General features: G+C 42.6%; 1 protein-coding gene across 1 annotated transcript; it reads left to right on the top strand.

The window, feature by feature from the left end:
- Window positions 1-12,007: 12,007 nt before the first annotated feature.
- NEUROD1 (neuronal differentiation 1) lies at window positions 12,008-13,078 on the top strand (the record flags this gene model as incomplete). The annotated part of the gene is made up of 1 exon (XM_082630079.1): window positions 12,008-13,078. The coding sequence occupies one exon, from the start codon at window positions 12,008-12,010 to the stop codon at window positions 13,076-13,078; it is 1,071 nt and encodes a 356-aa protein (XP_082486205.1).
- Between the last annotated feature and the right edge of the window lie 8,387 nt (window positions 13,079-21,465).

Below are 21,465 nucleotides of genomic sequence, written 5' to 3'. Positions count from 1 at the left end.
AACCCTCCAAGACCCACAGGGAGGTCTGGTCCAGGCTCTTATGGAGTCATTGCTTTGCCCTGGTAGATTGTGAAACCTTGTGCATGTCCTCCAAGAGTGGAGTCTCTCTTTCCTCCAGTCCTGTGGAGCTCCTGCACTCAAGCCCCACTGGCCTTCAAAGCCAAATGCTCTGGGGGCTCCTCCTCCCAATGCCAGATCCCTAGGCTGGGGACCCTGATGTGGGGCTCAGAACTCTCACTCCCATGGGGGAAGCTCTGTGATATAATTATTTTCCAGTTTGTGGGTCAACTACCCAGTGGGTATGGGATTTTATTATATCGTGAAAGCGCCCCCCTACCATCTTGTTGTGGCTTCTTTTTTGTCTTTGGATGTAGAATATCTTTTTTGGCAGATTCCAGTCTTTCTTGTCAATAGTTGTTCAGCAGTCAGTTGTGATTGGTGTTTTTGTGAGAGGAGGTGAGCTCAAATCCTTCTACTCTGCCATGTTGTCTCCTCTCTGACAATGACTTTCTTCAGAGAAGGAAAAGTAAACTTTATTTTTTTGCTTTTAAATTATGCAATTGATGCATCTACTTGTTTATTACCCAGATTTAAATGCATGTATTGTTGACAGTTGGAATCTCCCCATGTTTAGAGGCTAAGAAGATCAGCAATAATTTTTTTTCTTTTCCATTATGGTTTATTACAGGATATTGAATATAGTTCCCTGTGCTGTACAAAAGGACTTTGTTGTTTATCCATTCTATAAATAATAGTTTGCATCTGCTAGTCCCAAACTTCCAATCCATCCCTCCCCTGGCAATAATTTAATTATATTAATAAGAGATGCCAACCTTTCACTTTGCCCTCTCCCCATCTCCATGTGAAAATACACTCTTTTATAAGTGTTTAGGCAATGAATATGCCAAGGAATAAGTGCTGAGTTATAATTAAATATGACAGTTTTTCCAAATGAAAGCAAAAATCTTCAATTCTTTATCAAAGGCTAATGTAGGATCATGCTCAATAAGGATTGCTTATTTTGAACTACATATGTCCAGAGCCAAAACAATTTTTTTGGTTTTTTTTTTTGCGGTACGCGGGCCTCTCACTGTTGTGGCCTCTCCCGTTGCGGAGCACAGGCTCTGGACGCGCAAGCTCAGCGGCCATGGCTCACAGGCCCAGCCGCTATGCGGCATGTGGGATCTTCCCAGACCGGGGCACGAACCCGTGTCCCCTGCATCGGCAGGCGGACTCTCAACCACTGCACAACCAGGGAAGCCCAGAGCCAAACCAATCTGAACCATTCAAGAAGAACACATTTTAGTGTAATTCTTGAATAGTGAGCTTTTTATAAGAAAGGTTATTTCTATGATGTAGAATAATTTATCTGCATCATTTCCTCCAACCTGATTGCTTCTCATCAATTAAATTAGTCTACTGCAAAACTCGGATGGATTTAACTTACTAAATTATTGGTTACTATTCTCCCATTCTTATTTCCAGAAAGACTCAGCAATTTATATTACAGTTGTATTTATTAATGTTATTTTTAGAGTAACTGAACTACTAAACCTTGAGCTTAAAACAATTCCTTTGAAACAGAATTAAAGTGTGATTTTATAAAACATAATTTATAAACAAATCTTGGTCATATCCTTTTCCTGTACAACGTAGTATAAAGGCTCAAGCTTTGGAGTCAAGTAGACCTGAGTTTGGGTTCCAGTTCTGCCATTAATTAGCTAGATGACATTGGGCATATTACCTGACCTGCATAAGCCTAATTTCCCTCAACTGTCAAATGAGAATTATCATAGGTGTTAACTCAGTGCACCTGGAATGTCTTAAGTGCTCAATTAATGTGTGCTATTGTTCTAGTACCGGCTCTGCAAAGTAGACAATACTTTTAGATTGTAGTTATTTTATGGGTTAACAAGTACTTGTTGATTTAAATTAAATTCCTGTTACTCCTGAGGAAATCAATAACATTCATCCAAGGTTTTAAAGAATCATGTCTTTTTGATGGCCTTTGGGTAATTTGTGTGAAACTAGGCTATAATTTCAGACTTTCTAAATATCTTGAACTATGTTCTCTAACTTTGTTCATCTCCTCTGTAATCAGCCTAATCCAAGCACCATCTTCTCGTTAGGAAAACTGCAACAGCCTTCCTTTACCCAACTCATCCACTCTGCAATCAGATTCCTATACTGTGGTTAAAACAATCTTCTAAAAGTACAAGTCTTACTCATGTCTTGTTCACACTCCTCCCAACAGCTGAAAGCTCGTCAGTGGGAAGCAGGTTCTGGATCCTGTCTTCCTTTTTGTTACCTCACCTTTTACCATTATCCTTCTTCTTCTTAGTGCTATGCTGGATGTTTTCAGGTTCTTAAACTTTCCACACTTCTCTTGCTCAGAGCTTTTACATATATTCTTCCCATTGCCTGGAAGAGTCTTACCCAGGTCAGCCCCCTTCACTGGGTAACACCCTTCTCATTACCTTAGAACTCCACTTCCTTGGGAGTCCTCCCACCTCAGTCTTTGCCAGGTTCCTTTGTCCTCAGCTTTTACGGATCAGTGGGGTTTGTTTTTCCTTTCCTGTACTTATCTCAAATCAGATGGGTGTATACTCACTTGTGAGTGAATCTTATTAAAGTCTCTCTCTTTCACTAGATAGAAAGTTTTGAGAAAGCAGAGACCGATGTCTGTTTCTATTTACCCCTGTATGACTGGTACTAGCAGCACAGTGCCTGGGACACAGTAGCCCTCAATATAGATTTGATGAATACATTTATTACTCAATGAAGCAGGCAGTTTCTGAAAGGAAGGGAATGAGGAGACAAGCTCTCCAATAATAAACAGAAGCAACTTTAGAGCCTTTGCTTATGCCTGGCCCTGGCTCTCTACATAGCCTCTACACCCCAGCATTGTGGACCAATGTGAAAAGTATAGGATTGTTTTCCCATCAGAGATGATGAATCTTCTCCATGTCAAGCCATATGAAGTGGGATTCAGGAGTGAATTCAAAGGAGAAAAAAGGTATATTTGACTTAATAGAGGGCTGCTTTAAATTATATCTGCTCTCCTGACATTTTTTTTAGTTCCTTAAAAAAAGTTATTCACATCTAAGATAAATAAAGATCACAAAATGCAGACCTTTTCTTTCACCAACAAAGCATCAAAAGGTTCAGTAAATGAAGGTTAGAGAGAGAGTCTCCCTAGAGGCTGCACCCTCCTCACCCCCGACCACATATGTTGCTGCCTCAGGACCCGTCATGATGGTAGGCAGAGAGACTGCAACCTGCATAGCGCAACTACAGCAGAGCATGTTGCCCCAGCCTCATCCAGAATACACCTCCCTTAGCCTTTATTCATCTCTGAATGCCAACATTAAGCACTCATTCCTTTTTCTTTGTGCCCTGTGACTTTGCAAGCGCTCCAGGTAGGGACATCAGATTAATCATTTCTCTCTCTTTTAAGCTCTTAAGAAGCATGAACTTATGGATATTTTTCAACAGTAGGCATGGACCAGGAAAGAGCATAAAAGTGCCAAGAACACCTGAGGGGACTTGGAAAGGTATCACCAATGGCAAGAAAACAAGGGAATGTAAAGGGTTGGTGGGGAGCACAGAGACACCTGGGTCTAATTTATAATCTTGGCAATATTGACTGTAATCTGCCTCATCAAATTAAACAGTTTTCAAGGAACAGAAAAGAAGTTGTGTAGAAGCTCACATAGTTACCAATGGGGAGTGGAGAATTTGTCTCATATCAGGCAACTGTGGGTGTCTGACCTCACAGCTTCTTACCATATGCTAGGATTGCAGGGGTGGCCAATTCCCTTCGAGAAGGCTCTTGGCATTCATACCTGTCCCCCTGATGCTTTTCTGGTCCTTCTTTTTCTTCCTGAACTAGCTTGCCTGCCTAGGGAAAAGATGAGTCAATGAGGATGAGTGATGAAAGAGTCTCAGACTATCAGGCCATCTCACAAAGGAGCAAACACCCCACAGGAGGAAAACAGACTGAGGTATTTATCCATAACCTGGGAAGTTGTTTTTAAAATCTGGTCCCATTATGAGTAGATCCTCTGTTACAACATCATTGTCTGCAAAACGTCTAGAGTTTAGGCACATTTGTGTTTAACTATTTATTTGTTTATTCATTATTAGAGCCTAACCTCATAATCAGATTGTCCTATTTGGGCCCCAAAAGTGGCTTGTCACTGAGTGAAAGTAATTTCCCATGGCAGGTGCTCCCAGCAGGTGGCTGCTCATGGTACCTGCATCAGAAAGGTAGATTTAGTTAGAGATTTTATTTTAATATGAAATCCGTATTGCAGCCTGAGCCTCTACTGGGTGATGTGCCAAAATTCATGTCTGCAGCATGATTTATTATGTGAAAATACCACAGAACTAATCAGTGGAGTTACTAATTAATACAAATCTGCATTTTTTGCATAAGCAATTAGTGCAAGGAGAGAGCAGTGAAAGAGGAAGTTCAACTCCTTTAATCTCAGTGCCTACTCAAGCGGAAAGACCCACCAGGGCCAAACTCTGAGATCTACATTTGGAATTTTCCCCCTTTGATTAGTTAAAGACAGAAAAGGTCAAATTATCAATATATAATTCATGTGAAAATGTATTTGTTAAAGAGGAAAGAAAACATTTTATTTTAAAAAGATGAGCCTCTAGGGGTAAATTTTTGAATTAAAAATAATTATATTTTCCATTTCAGCAAAGTCTGAATAATATTTAATAAGGATTCCTATTGCTGATAATATTTGAAAATTACATCAATAATTGGGGGAGGTGTATAGTGTATATTTCTAAGATGTTTAAATTACCAAAGGTGCTTGCTCTTCTCTGTGGGACTTTTTCCGGTATTTTGGATGTCATGTGTAGTAATGCAATATTCTAAATCTGGTATGATCTAGATAATTCTGTGGCTCACCAAATCTGAGCAAATAATGCCATTTAACTTTGGTTGGTTTATTTTCCAATTAAGGTAATAGAAATTGTTTATAATATGAAATAACTGGAGAGTTGATAGGATGATGGTGATCGAAAGAGACTTCTATTACCAATAAAATGTATGCTCAAAACAAAAGCAAAATCACCTTTACATATTTTATTTTCTGTGGACAACAAATAAGAGTTCATTTTGGTTTTGATGCGGTGTGCTAAATAAGTGCAAATATTAGAACAATGACTATCTTTCTGAAAGTTATTCAATATATGATTTCTTTGTTTCAGACTCGCTAGCTCAAATTGTAATTTAAGCTTTCCCCCACCCCTAAACCTGGATATCTAGTTTTCCAGGAAACCTATTCTGAAAAGAAGGTGGCTAATTAAATGCAGATTAACAGGGCTCTTTGATTAAAAGTTCGGGATGTGGTAGTCAGTGGTGTTGTGAAAGAAGGAGAACAGGAAAAACCGAAAGGCACTGGAAGGGGAGTCGTTTTGCTGAACCTTAATATTGCAAATTCCAGGGCCAAGGCACTAGGAATTGTCCACGGTGCTGATACCTTGAGGAAGCCATTTCTCCTGCAAGCTGCCTGGGGCTCTAAACCTGGCTTGCCAGGCCTCTCGCCTTTAGGAACTTGCCCGATCTCCCCCAACCCACTGCAGCAGCCATTGTTCAGGAGAAGCTCAAGTGCCGTCGGTGTGTCTCTGCTCTCCACACAAGCAGCAACAACAGCTACCGGGGATTTTTGTTGGCCTGTTGATTTCTGTTAAGGCAAATGTTGGCAAACACCGGGCGTTTGTCAGTTACCACGCGCGCTGCCGTCCCCTTTAGACCGCATGCTGTTTCTCAAGCCAACTGAAACAGGTGTGAGCCCTCTGTTTACCCTCCTCACCTGAGAGCAGGAACTCCCACAAACACATACTCACTCATGCACACTCACACCCCACACACCTACACTCACATAAATTACACACACATCCACACTCACTGACACAAATTATACATTCACATACTAACAGTCACACACGTTCATAGAGCTCATACATTCATACACCGTCTTTCATACATGTGTATACTCACAGATTCACACACACTTGTACACTTAAGCACACTCACACAGTCACACACGTAGCTCATGTCCAAGCTATGAGGCCTTGAACAATCGTGTCAGTGACCCGCGCCTGCCAATGCTTGCAGCTGCGTTGATTTTGCGTTGTTATAGTTATGAGTGTTGGATGGGATAGTTTAAGGAAAGCCCCTCACTTCTGACCCGGAATCAAAGATGAAGTCCCTCGAGGTCTGTAGGCGCCGTGAGGGGAGCCACCCACGCCCCGGAGGGATTAGGAGCTCGTAAATAATAAATAAAAGAGCCCAGGCAGGCCGAGTTGGGGAAGCCCGGTGCTAAATCACTCCCCAAATCACAGCCGCGTCGTGCTCCATCCAATAGCTCTAAGCGATTTGTGGGGTTGGGGGTTGGAATCAATTTTTTTCTGTTCTCGCAGGTGCAATATGAATCAATTATCTTAATTAAGATTATGCCGCAAGCCCAGGAGATTTGGGGAGGACGGGTTTTGCGCTCGGGGCGACGGCGAGGCATTTTAATAGCTTGTCTCTTGCTCCCGGCTCTCCCCCGCCGCCCGCCTGTCGAGCCCGGGCAGCTCCAGCCTCTGGCCAGGATCCGGGCGCCCAGTGGCCTCCCTGGAGGCGTGGGCGCAAACTCCGCGCTGAGCCCGCGGTCTGGGCAGAACCCGCAACCTCCCCCTCCGGCATCCCACGGGCTTCTGAGCTACCCGGCCTATGAGGAACATGTGGCTTCCAGGCCTCTTCCCGCGGACCCAGCACGCTACGGTCTGGCTCGCCCCTCAGCCCCCCACCACCTCCCGCCCCTCGAACATGCCCAGGCCGGGATACCCCTCTCCTGGGAGGGGTGGAGAGAGGACGCGGGCGCCGCTCGAGGTCGGTGGGGCCGCCCTGGCCATACTTAATTCTTTCACTGAACGCAGACCTCCCTTTGCAAGAGCGAGCATCTGTTTCCCCGAGAAACAGGTCACCGCCGGGGACGCCGGCCCGGCCCCAGCTCTTTATCTTAGCCCTGTGAATGCGTCGCACCACCCACCCTCCCCCGCCAGCTACACGCTTCCCACCCCCTAAGTCCCGGCCTCACGCCTCCCTCCCCCCCCGTCCCCTCCCCGCCACCGGCGGTGCCACACGCCTCTTCCCCCTCCCCCGCTCCCCGCCCAGGCCGCACTCCCCTCTCCCCACCCCGGGCCACTCGCCTCCTGCCGACCCCCTTCCCGCCGGCGCTCTGGCAGCCGCTGTAACGGCCGGGACCGCCCGGCCTGCGCCGCGCGCTCGAAGCGGGGACCCGGGGGGCGACAGATTTGGGGCATTGCTCGAGGGCAGTGAGTCATGAAAGCGGCTTTTGTTGCCCGCGCGTGCGGTTCGCGTGCCGCGCAGCAGCCTGCGGCGCCCAGTGGGGACCGGAGCTGGAGAAGGTGTACCGCTAAAGGGCGGTGGGGACAGAGGGAGAGGGAGAGAATTTAGGGTATCGGGAGGGGGAAAGTGTGCAACCGTCGAAACAAAATCCAGAGGAGGAGAAGAAAATAAGGCGGCCGGGTGGTGCCGTGGCGACCATCCGCGGTACTGAGCCCCGCCGTGCCGGCAGTCCATCCACTCCCGGCGTTTCAGCTGCCACCGTCCTCTGGCCCCAATTCCTCGTCCCCTTCCCCTCCCAACAAAAAGCATCTCAATCCAGGCCTAATCTGGACTCTTCCCTTCCAGGTCTGACTACCGGGCTGCAGCCTCCCGGGAGGCCCGCGGGCAATCTCAGCCACGATGGCGCTGGAGGTAGACACTGCCGGCGCGCAGGCGGGTCGCCACCTGAGCGCTGAGGGCCCGGAAGCTCACTGATAGCCAGGGTGAGACCGAACCTCGCTAGGTCTCTGGAACAACCCGGAGTGGTCTTTTCTTTGTACAGATCCCCAGGCCTGGGCCAACAATGAGCAGAGGGATTCGGGTGAATTTATCAGGAGAAGAAGGAGGGAACGAGTGTAGTAATTCCCGCACTATGCGCATTAGAATCTCGGCTGGCGAACCCCCCACGTTTCCTTTCCTTCCCCGCCCAGGAACATCTGGCTCCACCAAGAATCTCCTGTATTCCACAGGGTGTCGCAAACGGGGGAAGTTTGCGCTTCCGGGGGTCGGGGGGAATCCCCTAGGCCACCCCAGGCCTCCGGGGCAGCTGGAACACTCTTCCACCCGGCCCCCAACATCTCCTCTGAAGCTCCCCTAAGACTGAGAAATGAGAGCCAGGGCACAAGTTCTACGTCCCCGTGGGCACGGTGGGCTAGGCCGTAGGGGCAGCTGCCGGGAGTATGGCAGCACTTGGTTCACCTGCCGCGTGTCCTGGGACTTCCGAGTTGTGGACCGGCCTCTGCAGGCTGTTACTCCGATGCCCCTCGAGTTTTAACCCTTCATTTAAGATACATACTGTACAGGGGTAAATACTGAGACTGGGCTCCTGGGTGAATTCTTTGATCCTCTTCTGTGATGTTTGTACACCAATGAGTGAACTCAAAAACCAAAACTCTGTACAGTTCTGCCCTGGAAACTCAGCATGGTTCATGCCACACTTTGGGCAACGGGTCGGGTCTCACACCCCTTTATTCCTCTTTCAGATTTGCACTGGATCGGGAAGCCTGCATCGCAGCCTTCTAGACATCAGCTATCATGTTAGGACTCTCTTCCCCTCCGGTTCCGTATGCCCCCTCTGGTTCCCAGATGCACCGCTCAACCCTGACACTGTTTTCAAACTCAAGGGGCTTTTAGATAAGCAATTCTAGTTCAACGCTTTCATTGTAAGGGGACACGGGTCTGGGAGGGGATAAGGGGTTAGTTAATGGAGGATTAGAGGCGAATCTGGTGGAGAAAGGGGGCAGGGAAGCGATAGAGCCAACTTTAAAAAGTGTTATCATTCTGGAACATGCCTTGGTGGGAACGAGTGAATGATCACCATTTAAACACAAATATGGCTCCTTCAGAATTAGTCAGGAAGCTCTGTGGTTTTTGCTTGACCTGAAAGGTGGAGGTCACATCAGAGTCTTTGAGGTCTGGCGAAGTTGTGGCCATCAGCCCTTCCCAGAGTTGTATTACTGATCTTTCTAGGAAGAGGAGTGAAAAAGACCCCTTTAGCACAGGCCCTTTGCACCCTCCCTTTAAGGCTTGTCTCAACCAAGTTTCCATTTACAGGTCTGAAAGTGGGAACTAAGAGAGGCAAGGCAGCCTGTGTTAGGGAACCAGGGGAAGGGCACGCTTTACATAGATCCAATGGCCTTGGTTAAAAGGCAGAATCCGAGCTTCAGAGAAGTCCTCTAGGTTTCATGCAAGAGAGCTCCGGAGGCCCAAGAAGCCAAGGACTAGCGCGCTCTGAGGACAGGGACCACAGGCCAGAGGGGTTCGGACATAGTGAGGGGTCTCCAGGGATATGGGTAGCTGAGGGTCAGGACGCGCCGGGTTCCACGTAACGGTGAAGTAGAATGACAGGTACGAAATTTTCTACACTGTTGGGGCCGGGCGTGGGGTGTCCAGTTAAAGAGGTTAGGGACTACTTACACGCATGCGTTTACAGATGAAGCCGTCTTTATACGTATAATAAATAGTGTATGTTAGCTTAAGGGGCTGATGGAGATTGGGAGAAGCCACCCTTTGGCGCCAATGAGCAAAGTGTCTACCAAGGGGGAGAAACCAAGAGATGGACACCGCAGAGAGGGCGGGGAGTGCCCGGGAAGCCAGTGCCTGGGCGAGGAATCCAAAGAAGTCTCTCGCTTCTGCCTCTTTCACCTGTGCCCTACTTACCGCGCCAGCGCCGGCCACTAAGTCTGATCTAAACCCAGTCAGTGTTAGTTTTCCCGCTCCCTTCTCTCAAACTCCTTCCCCTTTCCCCCCTTTCCCCCGCGCCCCTTCTCCCCTTCTGCCGCCTGAAAGGGTTAATCTCTCCTGCGGGTAAAAACAGGTCCGCGGAGTCTCTAACTGGCGACAGATGGGCCACTTTCTTCTGGCCACAAAGGGGCCGGAATGGAGCGCTCCGCGGCATACAAATGGGCAGGTCACGTGGTTCCCGGCTCTTGGCTGGACTGGGAGGACCATATGGCGCATGCCGGGGAGGAAGGAGATGGGGCGGGGGTAGGGGTGGGGGAGTGGGGAGCTGGGTCGGAGGAGGGTGGGAGAGGAGCAAGGCTGAGGGGGAGGGGGCGGGGGAGGAGGGGGAGGAGGAGGGCGGAAGGGAAGGGGGCGCAAAGCCCAGACGCGTGCGCAGACGCGGAGCGCAGGAACCTGCTCGCCGCTCTGCTCCTGGCCCCGCCCGCGCTCAGCATCACCAACTCGGCTATATAACCTGAGCGCCCGCGCCGCCTGGACACGAGGAATTCGCCCCACGCAGAAGGCACGGCGTCCGGAGGCCCCAGGGTTATGAGACCATCACTGCTCAGGACTTACTAACAACTACAGGTAATTACAATCCTTTCATTTTTGCTGGGAATAAAAGCAGCAATTGAAGATGTACACATATTCTGTATGTGTGCGTTTGTGAGCGCGTGTATGTGTTGAGACAGGCATTCCTTTCCATAATTGCAGGCGAATACGCATACAATTTGACTCGCATCACTCAAATACCCACTGCGGGCTTTCTAATTAAAAAAAATTGTTTTACTTTTTTTTTTAAGGGGGAAAGTATAGGAGCGTCTTTGGATTTTTAAAAATATAATGCCCCCTAACTCTGTGATTATTTGCTAGTGGTGATTTCAAAGTTCTGAAAGCAAGTAACTACTTAACTATTTCACTTCCTCCAGTAAGGGGGAAAAAACCCCACGTTACCAAGATTTATTTTGTGTACATGTATTTTATACACATTGGGAGTGCCAACTTATTTTTTCAGTGAATGAAAGGGGCATTGATACTTTGAATATACACACCCTGGAAAATAAACCGAGTTGAGAGGTAGTTTAATTGAGAGGGGGAAAAAACGTGGAGAAAGGGAGAGAGACCCACTCCTGCTACCTGTTACTGTTCCAGAGTCGGCCAAGTCCCCAGCAGCCACTGCAGGTGCCAGAAATTCAGTTGTCTCACTAAAGGCTTTTTATTTTCCTTATTAGAAGCGGCAACTTCGCCATTGCCAATCGCTGACCATTATAATTACTCAATCTTTTAAAGGAAGGTTTGAAGCGAACTTTGAAAAGCCCCAATAAAGAGCGGGCGGCCCTTTCAATGGACTGTTTATTAGAGAGGAGCCTTCCGCACCTGATCCCCGGCGCGTGGAAGAGCGCTCTGCGCCGCGCCCCCAGCCCTGGCCCTCTAGTAAGCGCTTTTATACAAGGTGGAAATTCAGCAGAGGGCCAGCGGGGTGGGAGGCGAGAAAATAAAGGCAAGGGTGGGATGGAAAACCCCTGCCCACTTTTGTTACCAAATGTTTCGTTGATGGTGAAATAATTTGGTGGAAAATACTTTTCCTCCGCCATGCATTTGCTTTTCAATCCCCACTCAGTATAATCTTCTTAAAAATCACTGCCAGCGTTAGTAAATTACGTAATGGCTCTTCAACTTTAATCGCTGAGTATCCAGAGGCCAGAACAGAGATGGAAACAATTGCAATTTTCAAACTCGTCATTTTTGTGGAGTTGTGAGTGACTTTGAACTCATGCAAATAAACATGAAGTCGCCAAAATGTACACTCCTTTTCACACACATTATCCTACCGGGTAATCACCATAAACACACTTAAATTAATCACAAGGAAACATACACCGGAAATGTACTTATAACACATACTGTCTCCCCTCCTCCCAGCCCCGTCCAGCCTCCTTCGTACCAGCAGGGCACACACAGGCCACTATAAAACTGCATTGAACTTTCCCTCAGGGGCATCCATTTTGTAATCAGCTGATAATTCTCTTCACGTGCATTTCTACAGGATTAGTGGATAGAAGCTGAGGGCATATGTAGTTTTTGAACGTAGCGTTTTTCTCCTTTTCTGTTTTCCCCTCTCCCCTGTTGAATGTAGGAAACCTAAACATGACCAAATCGTACAGCGAGAGTGGGCTGATGGGAGAGCCTCAGCCGCAGGGTCCTCCGAGCTGGACAGACGAATGTCTTAGTTCTCAGGACGAGGAGCACGAGACAGACAAAAAGGAGGACGACCTCGAAGCCATGAACGCGGAAGAGGACTCACTGAGGAACGGGGGAGAGGAGGAGGAAGAAGACGAGGACCTGGAAGAGGAGGAAGAAGAGGAAGAGGAGGACGATGATCAAAAGCCTAAGAGACGCGGCCCCAAAAAGAAGAAGATGACCAAGGCGCGCCTGGAGCGTTTTAAGCTGAGACGCATGAAAGCAAACGCCCGGGAGCGGAACCGCATGCATGGGCTGAACGCGGCGCTGGACAACCTGCGCAAGGTAGTGCCCTGCTACTCCAAGACACAGAAGCTGTCCAAAATCGAGACACTGCGCTTGGCCAAAAACTACATCTGGGCTCTGTCGGAGATTCTGCGTTCCGGCAAAAGCCCTGACCTGGTCTCCTTTGTACAGACGCTCTGCAAGGGCTTATCCCAGCCCACCACCAACCTGGTTGCCGGCTGCCTGCAGCTCAATCCTCGGACTTTTCTGCCTGAGCAGAACCAGGACATGCCTCCGCACCTGCCGACTGCCAGCGCTTCTTTCCCGGTGCACCCCTACTCCTACCAGTCTCCGGGGCTGCCCAGCCCGCCCTACGGCACCATGGACAGCTCCCATGTCTTCCATGTCAAGCCGCCGCCGCATGCCTACAGCGCAGCGCTCGAGCCCTTCTTTGAGAGCCCTCTGACGGATTGCACCAGCCCTTCCTTTGACGGACCCCTCAGCCCGCCTCTCAGCATCAATGGCAACTTCTCTTTCAAACACGAACCGTCCGCCGAGTTTGAGAAAAATTATGCCTTTACCATGCACTATCCTGCAGCGACCCTGGCAGGGGCCCAAAGCCACGGATCAATCTTCTCCGGCGCCGCTGCCCCTCGCTGTGAGATCCCTATAGACAATATTATGTCCTTCGATAGCCATTCACATCATGAGCGAGTCATGAGTGCCCAGCTCAATGCCATCTTTCACGATTAGAGGCACGTCAGTTTCACCGTCCCTGGGAAACGAACCCACTGTGCTTACAGTGACTGTCGTGTTTACAAAAGGCAGCCCTTTGGGTACTACTGCTGCAAAGTGCAAATACTCCAAGCTTCAAGTGATATATGTATTTATTGTCGTTACTGCCTTTGGTAGAAACAGGGGATCAAAGTTCCTGTTCACTTTATGTATTATTTTCTATAGCTCTTCTATTTTAAAAAAAATACAGTAAAGTTAAAAAAAATGCACCACAAATTTGGTGCAGCTGTATTCAGAGCATATTAATTATCTGATCGGGATAACAAAATCACAAGCAATAATTAGGATCTATGCAATTTTTAAACTAGTAATGGGCCAATTAAAATATATATAAATATATATTTTTCAACCAGCATTTTACTACTTGTTACCTTTCCCATGCTGAATTATTTTGTTGTGATTTTGTACAGAATTTTTAATGACTTTTTATAATGTGGATTTCCTATTTTAAAACCATGCAGCTTCATCAATTTTTATACATATCAGAAAAGTAGAATTATATCTAATTTATACAAAATAATTTAACTAATTTAAACCAGCAGAAAAGTGCTTAGAAAGTTATTGTGTTGCCTTAGCACTTCTTTCTTCTCTAATTGTTAAAAATAATTGCACAATTTGAGCAATTCATTTCACTTTAAAGTCTTTCCCTCTCCTTAAAATGATAACCAGATCCATAATTCTTAAGAGGATGAATAAAAACAAGAGATGTATTCCCTATCAAAACATATCAATTCAATACATTACTTGCACAAGCTTGTATATACATATTATTAACAAATGCCAACATACCCTTCTTTAAATCAAAAGCTGCTTGACTATCACATACAATTTGCACTGTTTCTTTTTAGTCTTTTACTCCTTCGCATTCCATGATTTTACAGAGAATCTGAAGCTATCGATGTTTCCAGAAAATATAAATGCATGATTTTATACATAGTCACACAAATGGTGGTTTGTCATATATTCATGTAATGAATCTGAGCCTAAATCTAATCAGGTTGTTGATGTTGGGATTTTATATCTATTGTAGTCAATTAGTACAGTAGCTTAAATAAATTCAAACCATTTAATTCATAATTAGAACAATAGCTATTGCATGTAAAATGCAGTCCAGAATAAGTGCTGTTTGAGATGTGATACTGGTACCACTGGAATCGATCTGTACTGTAATCTTGTTTGTAATCCTGTATATTATGGTGTAATGCACAATTTAGAAAACATTCATCCGGTTGCAATAAAATAGTATTGAAAATCTGAGCAATTGTTGCATTTCTTCTTAAAGTGGTTTTTAAAAAAGTATAAATAATTCCTAAGCAGGATAGTTGCTTTACTTGCTGAGTTTAAAAAAATACTAAATTCTATTTGTAGAATAAAATAAAAGAGAAAAGTTTACTTTAGCACAAACTGTCTAGTCTGTTTATCTTGCTTAGGGAGTCACCAGCTCTTTGTAGATAATGAAAGGACCACACTGGTATTTCATTACTTGGAATATGAGGCTGGGGTGGAGTAAGGGTTGTGGAGAGACAAATAGTTGTATTTTTGTTTGGTTTTGGTTTTGGTTTCCATTTCTTTAAATGATTATGTTATCTGTTTTCTTCTATTTCTTTCAAAAGATGGTTTTAGTTAATTATTAACAAGCAAGACACAAGTAACCTAGCTTAGTTTGTCTACATATTTTAAAACATATTAAGATTTTTTTCACCATTTTCTTGGTGCTTTGTTATCTGTACCTTTTCCTGAACTGAAATGTTCTCTATTGCAAAGCGGTCCTATCCCAAAGAGAAAGTGATATACCTTTAGAATATGCCAGGGAGAAATGATTTAATTAAAAGAATCGAAGAAGTGGCATTTTATCATTGTAATATAAATGTGATTTCAATAATTCTTTCAGGAAAAAATAGTAATGAACTACTTGTACTCAAGACATACTATTTGTACTATGATATGTTTCTGGAAGGTGTAATTGTTTCCTCACCCCCTTTGGAGTATTCTGTTGTTTCATAAACAGAACTCACTGGAAAAACTTAGAGATGATTCTGTCCATTGGTAAGGCCACTAAAAAAGTTTGGCATTTCTCTCCCTCTGGATGTATTGACTGACAGGAACAATTTCTAGGGAATAACATTTTGGCACTTGTGCCCTGGCTCTACTGTGGTGCTCTGATTACTGTCATTAGTAACTCCATTGTTCTTCCTCTGATTCGGATGCCACGTTGGATGACTACCTCCCTTCCCAAGCTTGTTCCTTTAATCTCCTTCTCATTGGTGATTTAGGGGTTCCAGAAAGCTGACCTCATTTAGCAAGCTGCTCCAGAAAAATGTGAGTAATCTAATGGACAGGAACAATTAGCCATACTAATAACATTGCCAATGGGGCTATGTCAAGCTGTGACAGTAGCAGTAAGGAATATTTCAACATTAAAAAAATGTTTGAGTGCAATTTAAAATATATCATTTTAGCATGTTTTCCATCAGCCTTCATCACATGGCAGAAATACTTTTAAGTTAGTCCCAGCTTTATCCAAAATGCAATAAGCTCATTCCAAGTGAAACAGAGTTGTTATTTTGGAATCAAGCTGTTGCTTCCTATATCCAAGATTGCTTTCACTGTTCTTTCTTTAAGAGACATAATACTGATATGATATCTGAACACTGCCAACCTTCCAGCCTAGGAGACCATGAAGTGAACATTCAGATCTGGTGTGATCTATTCAGCAGCTCAATTTCACCTGTAATTAAAATTAGACATCTTCATGCAAACTAAAAACTGTTGCTGTAGTGAACAGAAGAAATGAGAGGATGACATTTTAAGAAATTCAGCTTTTAAAACAGCAAGCAGGGAAATCTAACTGTGGATTTTTTTCATAAGGTAGGAATGAAGACTGCAAGTTAGTTTTGATTTTTTCCCCCCCATTTTGCATGTATAACTTCATTCTAAACATAAAGATTCTTTCAGTCAGTCAAGGAGTAACTCACATGCCACCATCTTTTATTCAAAGGCAGGCACAGATGTTCCTTCTGCAGGGGAGGTTTTAATTTATGAAAATGATATTGTTTATGCATGAATGAACTGAATGCACTCTGCATAACACACAGCGCTTCCATCTGATCAGAGAAATACCACAGAACCAGTGCCAATGTCAGAAACATATTCTACAAATTTACTCACTTAAATGTTTAATGAATATTTGGAAGGCATTTTCAAACCACAAGAAACCTTTTCAATTATCTTTTTTCTTTTTTTTTTGGAATTGCTAGCCAAGAGACTCTTACAGTTTTCATAGTTGGCCAATGCCTATATCTAGCTAATAAGAAAAGAAAATGTTTTACTAAGTGAAAAGCCACCAAAAAGAAGAAACATTGGCAACTATAGCTTCATTGGGAAAAATATTTCTTTAAGTGTTGCATATTGCACTTACGAGTAACATTTAGGGTTCTGTGTGTTCCCTCATCTTGAATAATTGCTATCGCTATCAAATAAGATGTTTAGATCTACTTATTTAATGTGAAAATGCTCTGATGAGTTATCTCCAGAATACCCTGGTATTTAAAATCAGTAGACAATTTCATAGTTGGAGATGAAATATTTAAATATTTTAACTGGTGCATAATTCCTTTTGAATAGAACACTGCATACCTTAAATTTCATTTACATCATCAATGACAAATACAGTATGATCTATCTACTTTTAATCCTAAAAAAGACAATTAAATGTAAATTAAAATAGAGGATTATAATATCTTGAGTATTCTACTAAATTTAGGCTTATAATATGTTATAGTAAAATAACATTTGAAATGAATTATAAGTGTTCTAATTTATTGATCTTAAAAAATCTGTTTTCACATTTGAAAGTCTATAATTCTTACAAAATTAATGCATTTCTGAAAGAAGCTAGCAATTACTAAAATGATACATGGATCATTAGCTAACAGTTTGAACCAAGCTGTTTTTGTTCTATAATTAAATAAGAGATTTAAAGTGAAAATATCTATTAAACAATTAATAAAACTAGGTTTCAAAACATAGGCTGGTTTCATCCTAATGGGAATTGCATAATAGCAGAGCTATTTCTTAATACTACACTAAAATCTCCTCTCTTTTCCTTTTCCACTGCCGTCACTTATTTCCTGAAAACCATCTAAATAAAATCTTTAATTCCAGGGTCTGATAAAGAATAAAAGAGCCAATGCAACATCTTGTGGAACACCAGGACTGAGAACTCTTGTTGTTACCACGCACAGAGGCGTTCTGGCGTCAGATGCACAGTGATTTGTACGGTGGCATAATCACTGGCTCCTGGCCAGGCATTATGTTACAGAGGACACTATTGTCAAGAACCATTCAACTAGAAATCTGCACTGTATACACTCAGAAGTTGAGATCATCTGCTTTCCTATGTCAGGAAGAATTCTGTGCTGGCAATTGACTCATGGACTCTCTTCACACACACTAACACTTGGTTCAATGGCTCTGATGGAATTAGCTGTGTAACCAAACTAGTGGCATCAACAGGACAAGGCCACAGCCTCTGGGGACTTCTGTTTACATTGTTAACCTTAAAATATTCTAAAATGCAGAGTATTATGTTAATCCTGGACTAAATCTTAAGATGCATTAAATGTGGATTTGGCCATCTAAACATTATTGTGCTATTTGCCCAGCTAACTTAGAGGTAGATGGATAGTGACAGTAACCATATTTATGGATCCCCAGGTATGGACTAATCCAGAGGGATGGATTGTGAAATGACATCTAGAGATGAGAGAATAAGTTTAACCTCACACACTTGAGGTAACTTGGTAACTTACTTTGCTGTTAACAAGGTTAAAACAAACCCTGCTTTATGCTTTGATGTCATAAGGACAGACAGCCACAAGGAAGGCTTCACACACTTATTAGGTTAGTGCTAAGTTTTTTTCATTCATTCCCACATTCTATCATCCAAGCAGCCCAGTGCCTTATTTTACAGATGGAGAAACTTCAGGAAGCTGGGATACTTAGATACTTCATTACTGGTTTCTTTTCTTTATTCAGGTTCTAATTCAAAAGCAAGTTTCCTCAAGATTTTCCTGATTCTGATCTAAAGTAGCAACCACCTTAAACCTCACCAAAATCATTATTATATGCTCTCTCCTGTTTTTCAGAGCATTTATCTATCTGATGTTATCTTGCTTATTTATTTGTTTTGTTTATTTTTAAATTATCTACCTCCCTCAGTAGAATGTGGGCTTCACAAGAACAGGAACCTTATCTATTTTGTTTGTTGCTGTTTCTCTGGTACTTAGAAGACCTACAGGTCCTCAATAAATATGGATATTCTAAAGGAGTCCAATCATACTAATCTGATACCAAAGCCTGTTCCTTAACCACTATGCTACAAGTTAAGTATGGAGAATGGAGAGGGCCACAAGTGATTCTCAGCCCAGCGAACGTTATAAGCATTAATTCTATAAAAAGACAACAGCTGAAATTAATTTCCTGTGACACCATGGTACCAAACTCCCCTCCCCACACTCCTGAGCATCAGTAATCATGTGTTACCAGTCATCTTTTCTTTTTATTGATATCAATTGGTTAAATATAATTTGGAATTGGAATAAAAGAAGAACTAAAATGTTATAGGCTCTTTCCAGACCATGCCATTTTTTTTTACACTCATTAAGAACTCAGAGCATGCTACCTTTTCCCTTTCTGTTCATCATTCTTTCAGCAGTAGTTCTGGTTTTATGGTTTATGTTATGTAAAATGGTACCAAACTTCCTTATCATCCTTGAGGAGTTGAGATTACAGCAGATCAGAATCTTATCCATCATGACTACATACTCCAGCAATAAGTTTAAGAATTTGAGTAGCGTTTGACAAATTAAAAGGTAAAAATAGGCTACATATAGCTAGATGACGGCAATGAAATAGAAATCCACCATGTGAAAGACAGTACTTGATAGTCACAATAGTTGTTAAATTCATCTTCCTCCAACACATCAAATAGAATAGAAATGTGGTAAGTTTACGGGGAATATGATCTTCCTTGTCAATACAACACAAATAAAGAAGAACATAGAGTTACTATTTTTAGTGACATCAGGTATTCACTTTGGCCCTACACATGAATTATTAGGAGGGCTGTTTAGGGAATAGAAACATTGGAAGAATCAATATTCTTGGCAGGTGATTTAGTGTAAAATCACTGAAAACTGAAGAATAACTAGTGTTCTTTAAAGTTATCATATTTATATACAGAATGTGTTATTGGTTGAGACAAATGTTGCTGAATTACCTAACTATAATATCTACTTCAAAATGTTCATTGTATAAACTTAGCACATCAATAAGATTTCTCTAGTGTTCTCTCTGGATGATGTCAGTTATGGCATCCATGAAAGGATATGACCATGATAAAGAGAACTGTTATTCCTTACCCCCAGTGCCCCTAATAATTGCAGTGCTTGTCTACTCATAGCAGGGAATTATAAATTTATAATTTGCGGTGGGCTGCAAATATGTGGCCATGAAATGTTCCTATCCAAGAACTGAGCAGAAAAAGTAGTAGAATTCTAAAAAGGAGACTTGCGATAATCTCACTTGTCATTGCTAGATAACTGAATAATCTTTATTTCAGCCAATGATTAAGTACACAATAAACAGTAGTAAAAACTGCATGTAAATTATAACTAGAATCTAAGTAGGGATATTTATTAATTTTTTTTCTGAAAGAATTTCTTAGTTAACACAGGGCGAGCCTACTTATTTAGATATTTTTAAATCCCAACATATGATTTTTGGGTAAAGAAACTCTATTTTAATGTTTCCTTGACTCTGATTAGCATACAAAAAATGGTAAGTAAAGAGATATTTTGCTTCCCAAAATTTCATTTTTGTTTAATTAACTAACAATGCATTTATGTTACTTAAAATATATTTTCAAGGAAAAAAATATATATGCTGTACTGAGTTCAATAGTGCCTTCCCTCCACTCCCCAAAATTCATGTCCAGAGAGAACATCAGAACGTGATCCTACCTGGAATAGTGTCCAAGTAATATATCTTAAGATGTAAGATGTAAATTCAGATGAGGTCATACGGGATTAGAGTTGTCCTTATAAGGAGAGGACAGAACATGCAGACATGCAGACAACACAAGGGGAGAATAAAGATGTAGGCAGAGATTAGAGTGACAGGTCTATATGCCAAGGGACTGTAAGAATTGCCAGCAACCACCAGAATCTATGAAAAAGGCACAGAACAGATTTTCCCTCTGAGACCCCAAGAGGGAACCAACTCTGCAGACACCTTGATTTTGGACTTCTGGTCTTCAGAACTGTGAACAATACATTTCTGTTGTTTTACGCCACCCTGTTTGTGATTTGTTATGGCGGTCCTCGGAAACTAATACAAAAGTTGACAATGAATAGATATGTTAAATACACATAAATATAAAAGTGTTCACTTAAAATCTTATAAAAATATTACCATGAAGTTTTAGTGACATAATGTTGTATATAACTACCAGCATATTTTAGTTAGTACCAGGTTTGATATTTAAACAAGCTGACAAATTATAGCTATTTAATAGACATCTGAATTATGTAAAATTTTATTGGTTTTTATTCTTGTGAATTAACTTAAACTGACATCCAGACTTAGTGAAGTTCTAATAGACACAGCCAATAAACTAAGGGTGATTTTCTTTAAAAGCCTTATTATAGAATTCATAAAAAGCATAGGCTATAGACTATTATTAATTCTTCATGTGAATATGCCATATTTATTCTCTATGTGGCGCAATATGTATACTAATAAATAGACCTCTGAATAAACAAACATAGCATTTTCCTTGGTTTCACAAACACGCATTCAACACACAATTTTATGACGTGTAAAATTGCATAATTAAAAAAAAATGATTGTGATCCAAGTGAATGTAAGTACCATGACTTCTAAAAGCTCTGTCTCTTCTAGGCTATATAGGGCCTTGAGCCTGGACTCTTTCTGTGAACCTAAAACCCATGGGCTAAGATGCCAACCTTCGTTATATAGGGCTATACATCTCATTATTTGACTGTTTTGACTGCTCAAAATACCAGTTTGTGATTGTTTCTTCTGAAGGTATTTAATTATTCAGAAGTTTTAGTTTACGTAGATTTGGGACATTATCTTGTTTTTAACTTTTTTCTGTTTGTTTTTGAATAGTTGGTACTTGTGTTTCTTATGCTTATTCTCGTTTTAGTTTCCTGCTCACCGTTACTCATGCGGACATCAGTAAGAAATAAACTTTTATTGTTTTAAGTCACCGAGTTTTATCAAACCACATCATAACTCTGTCTCTGCTGGCTGATAAAGAT

The sequence above is a fragment of the Mesoplodon mirus genome (assembly GCF_964341445.2).
Source record: "Mesoplodon mirus genome assembly, chromosome: 8".
Lineage (NCBI taxonomy): Eukaryota > Metazoa > Chordata > Mammalia > Artiodactyla > Ziphiidae > Mesoplodon > Mesoplodon mirus.
Note: the sequence above shows the minus strand (reverse complement) of the source record. Positions and strands in the feature narration are given on the sequence as shown.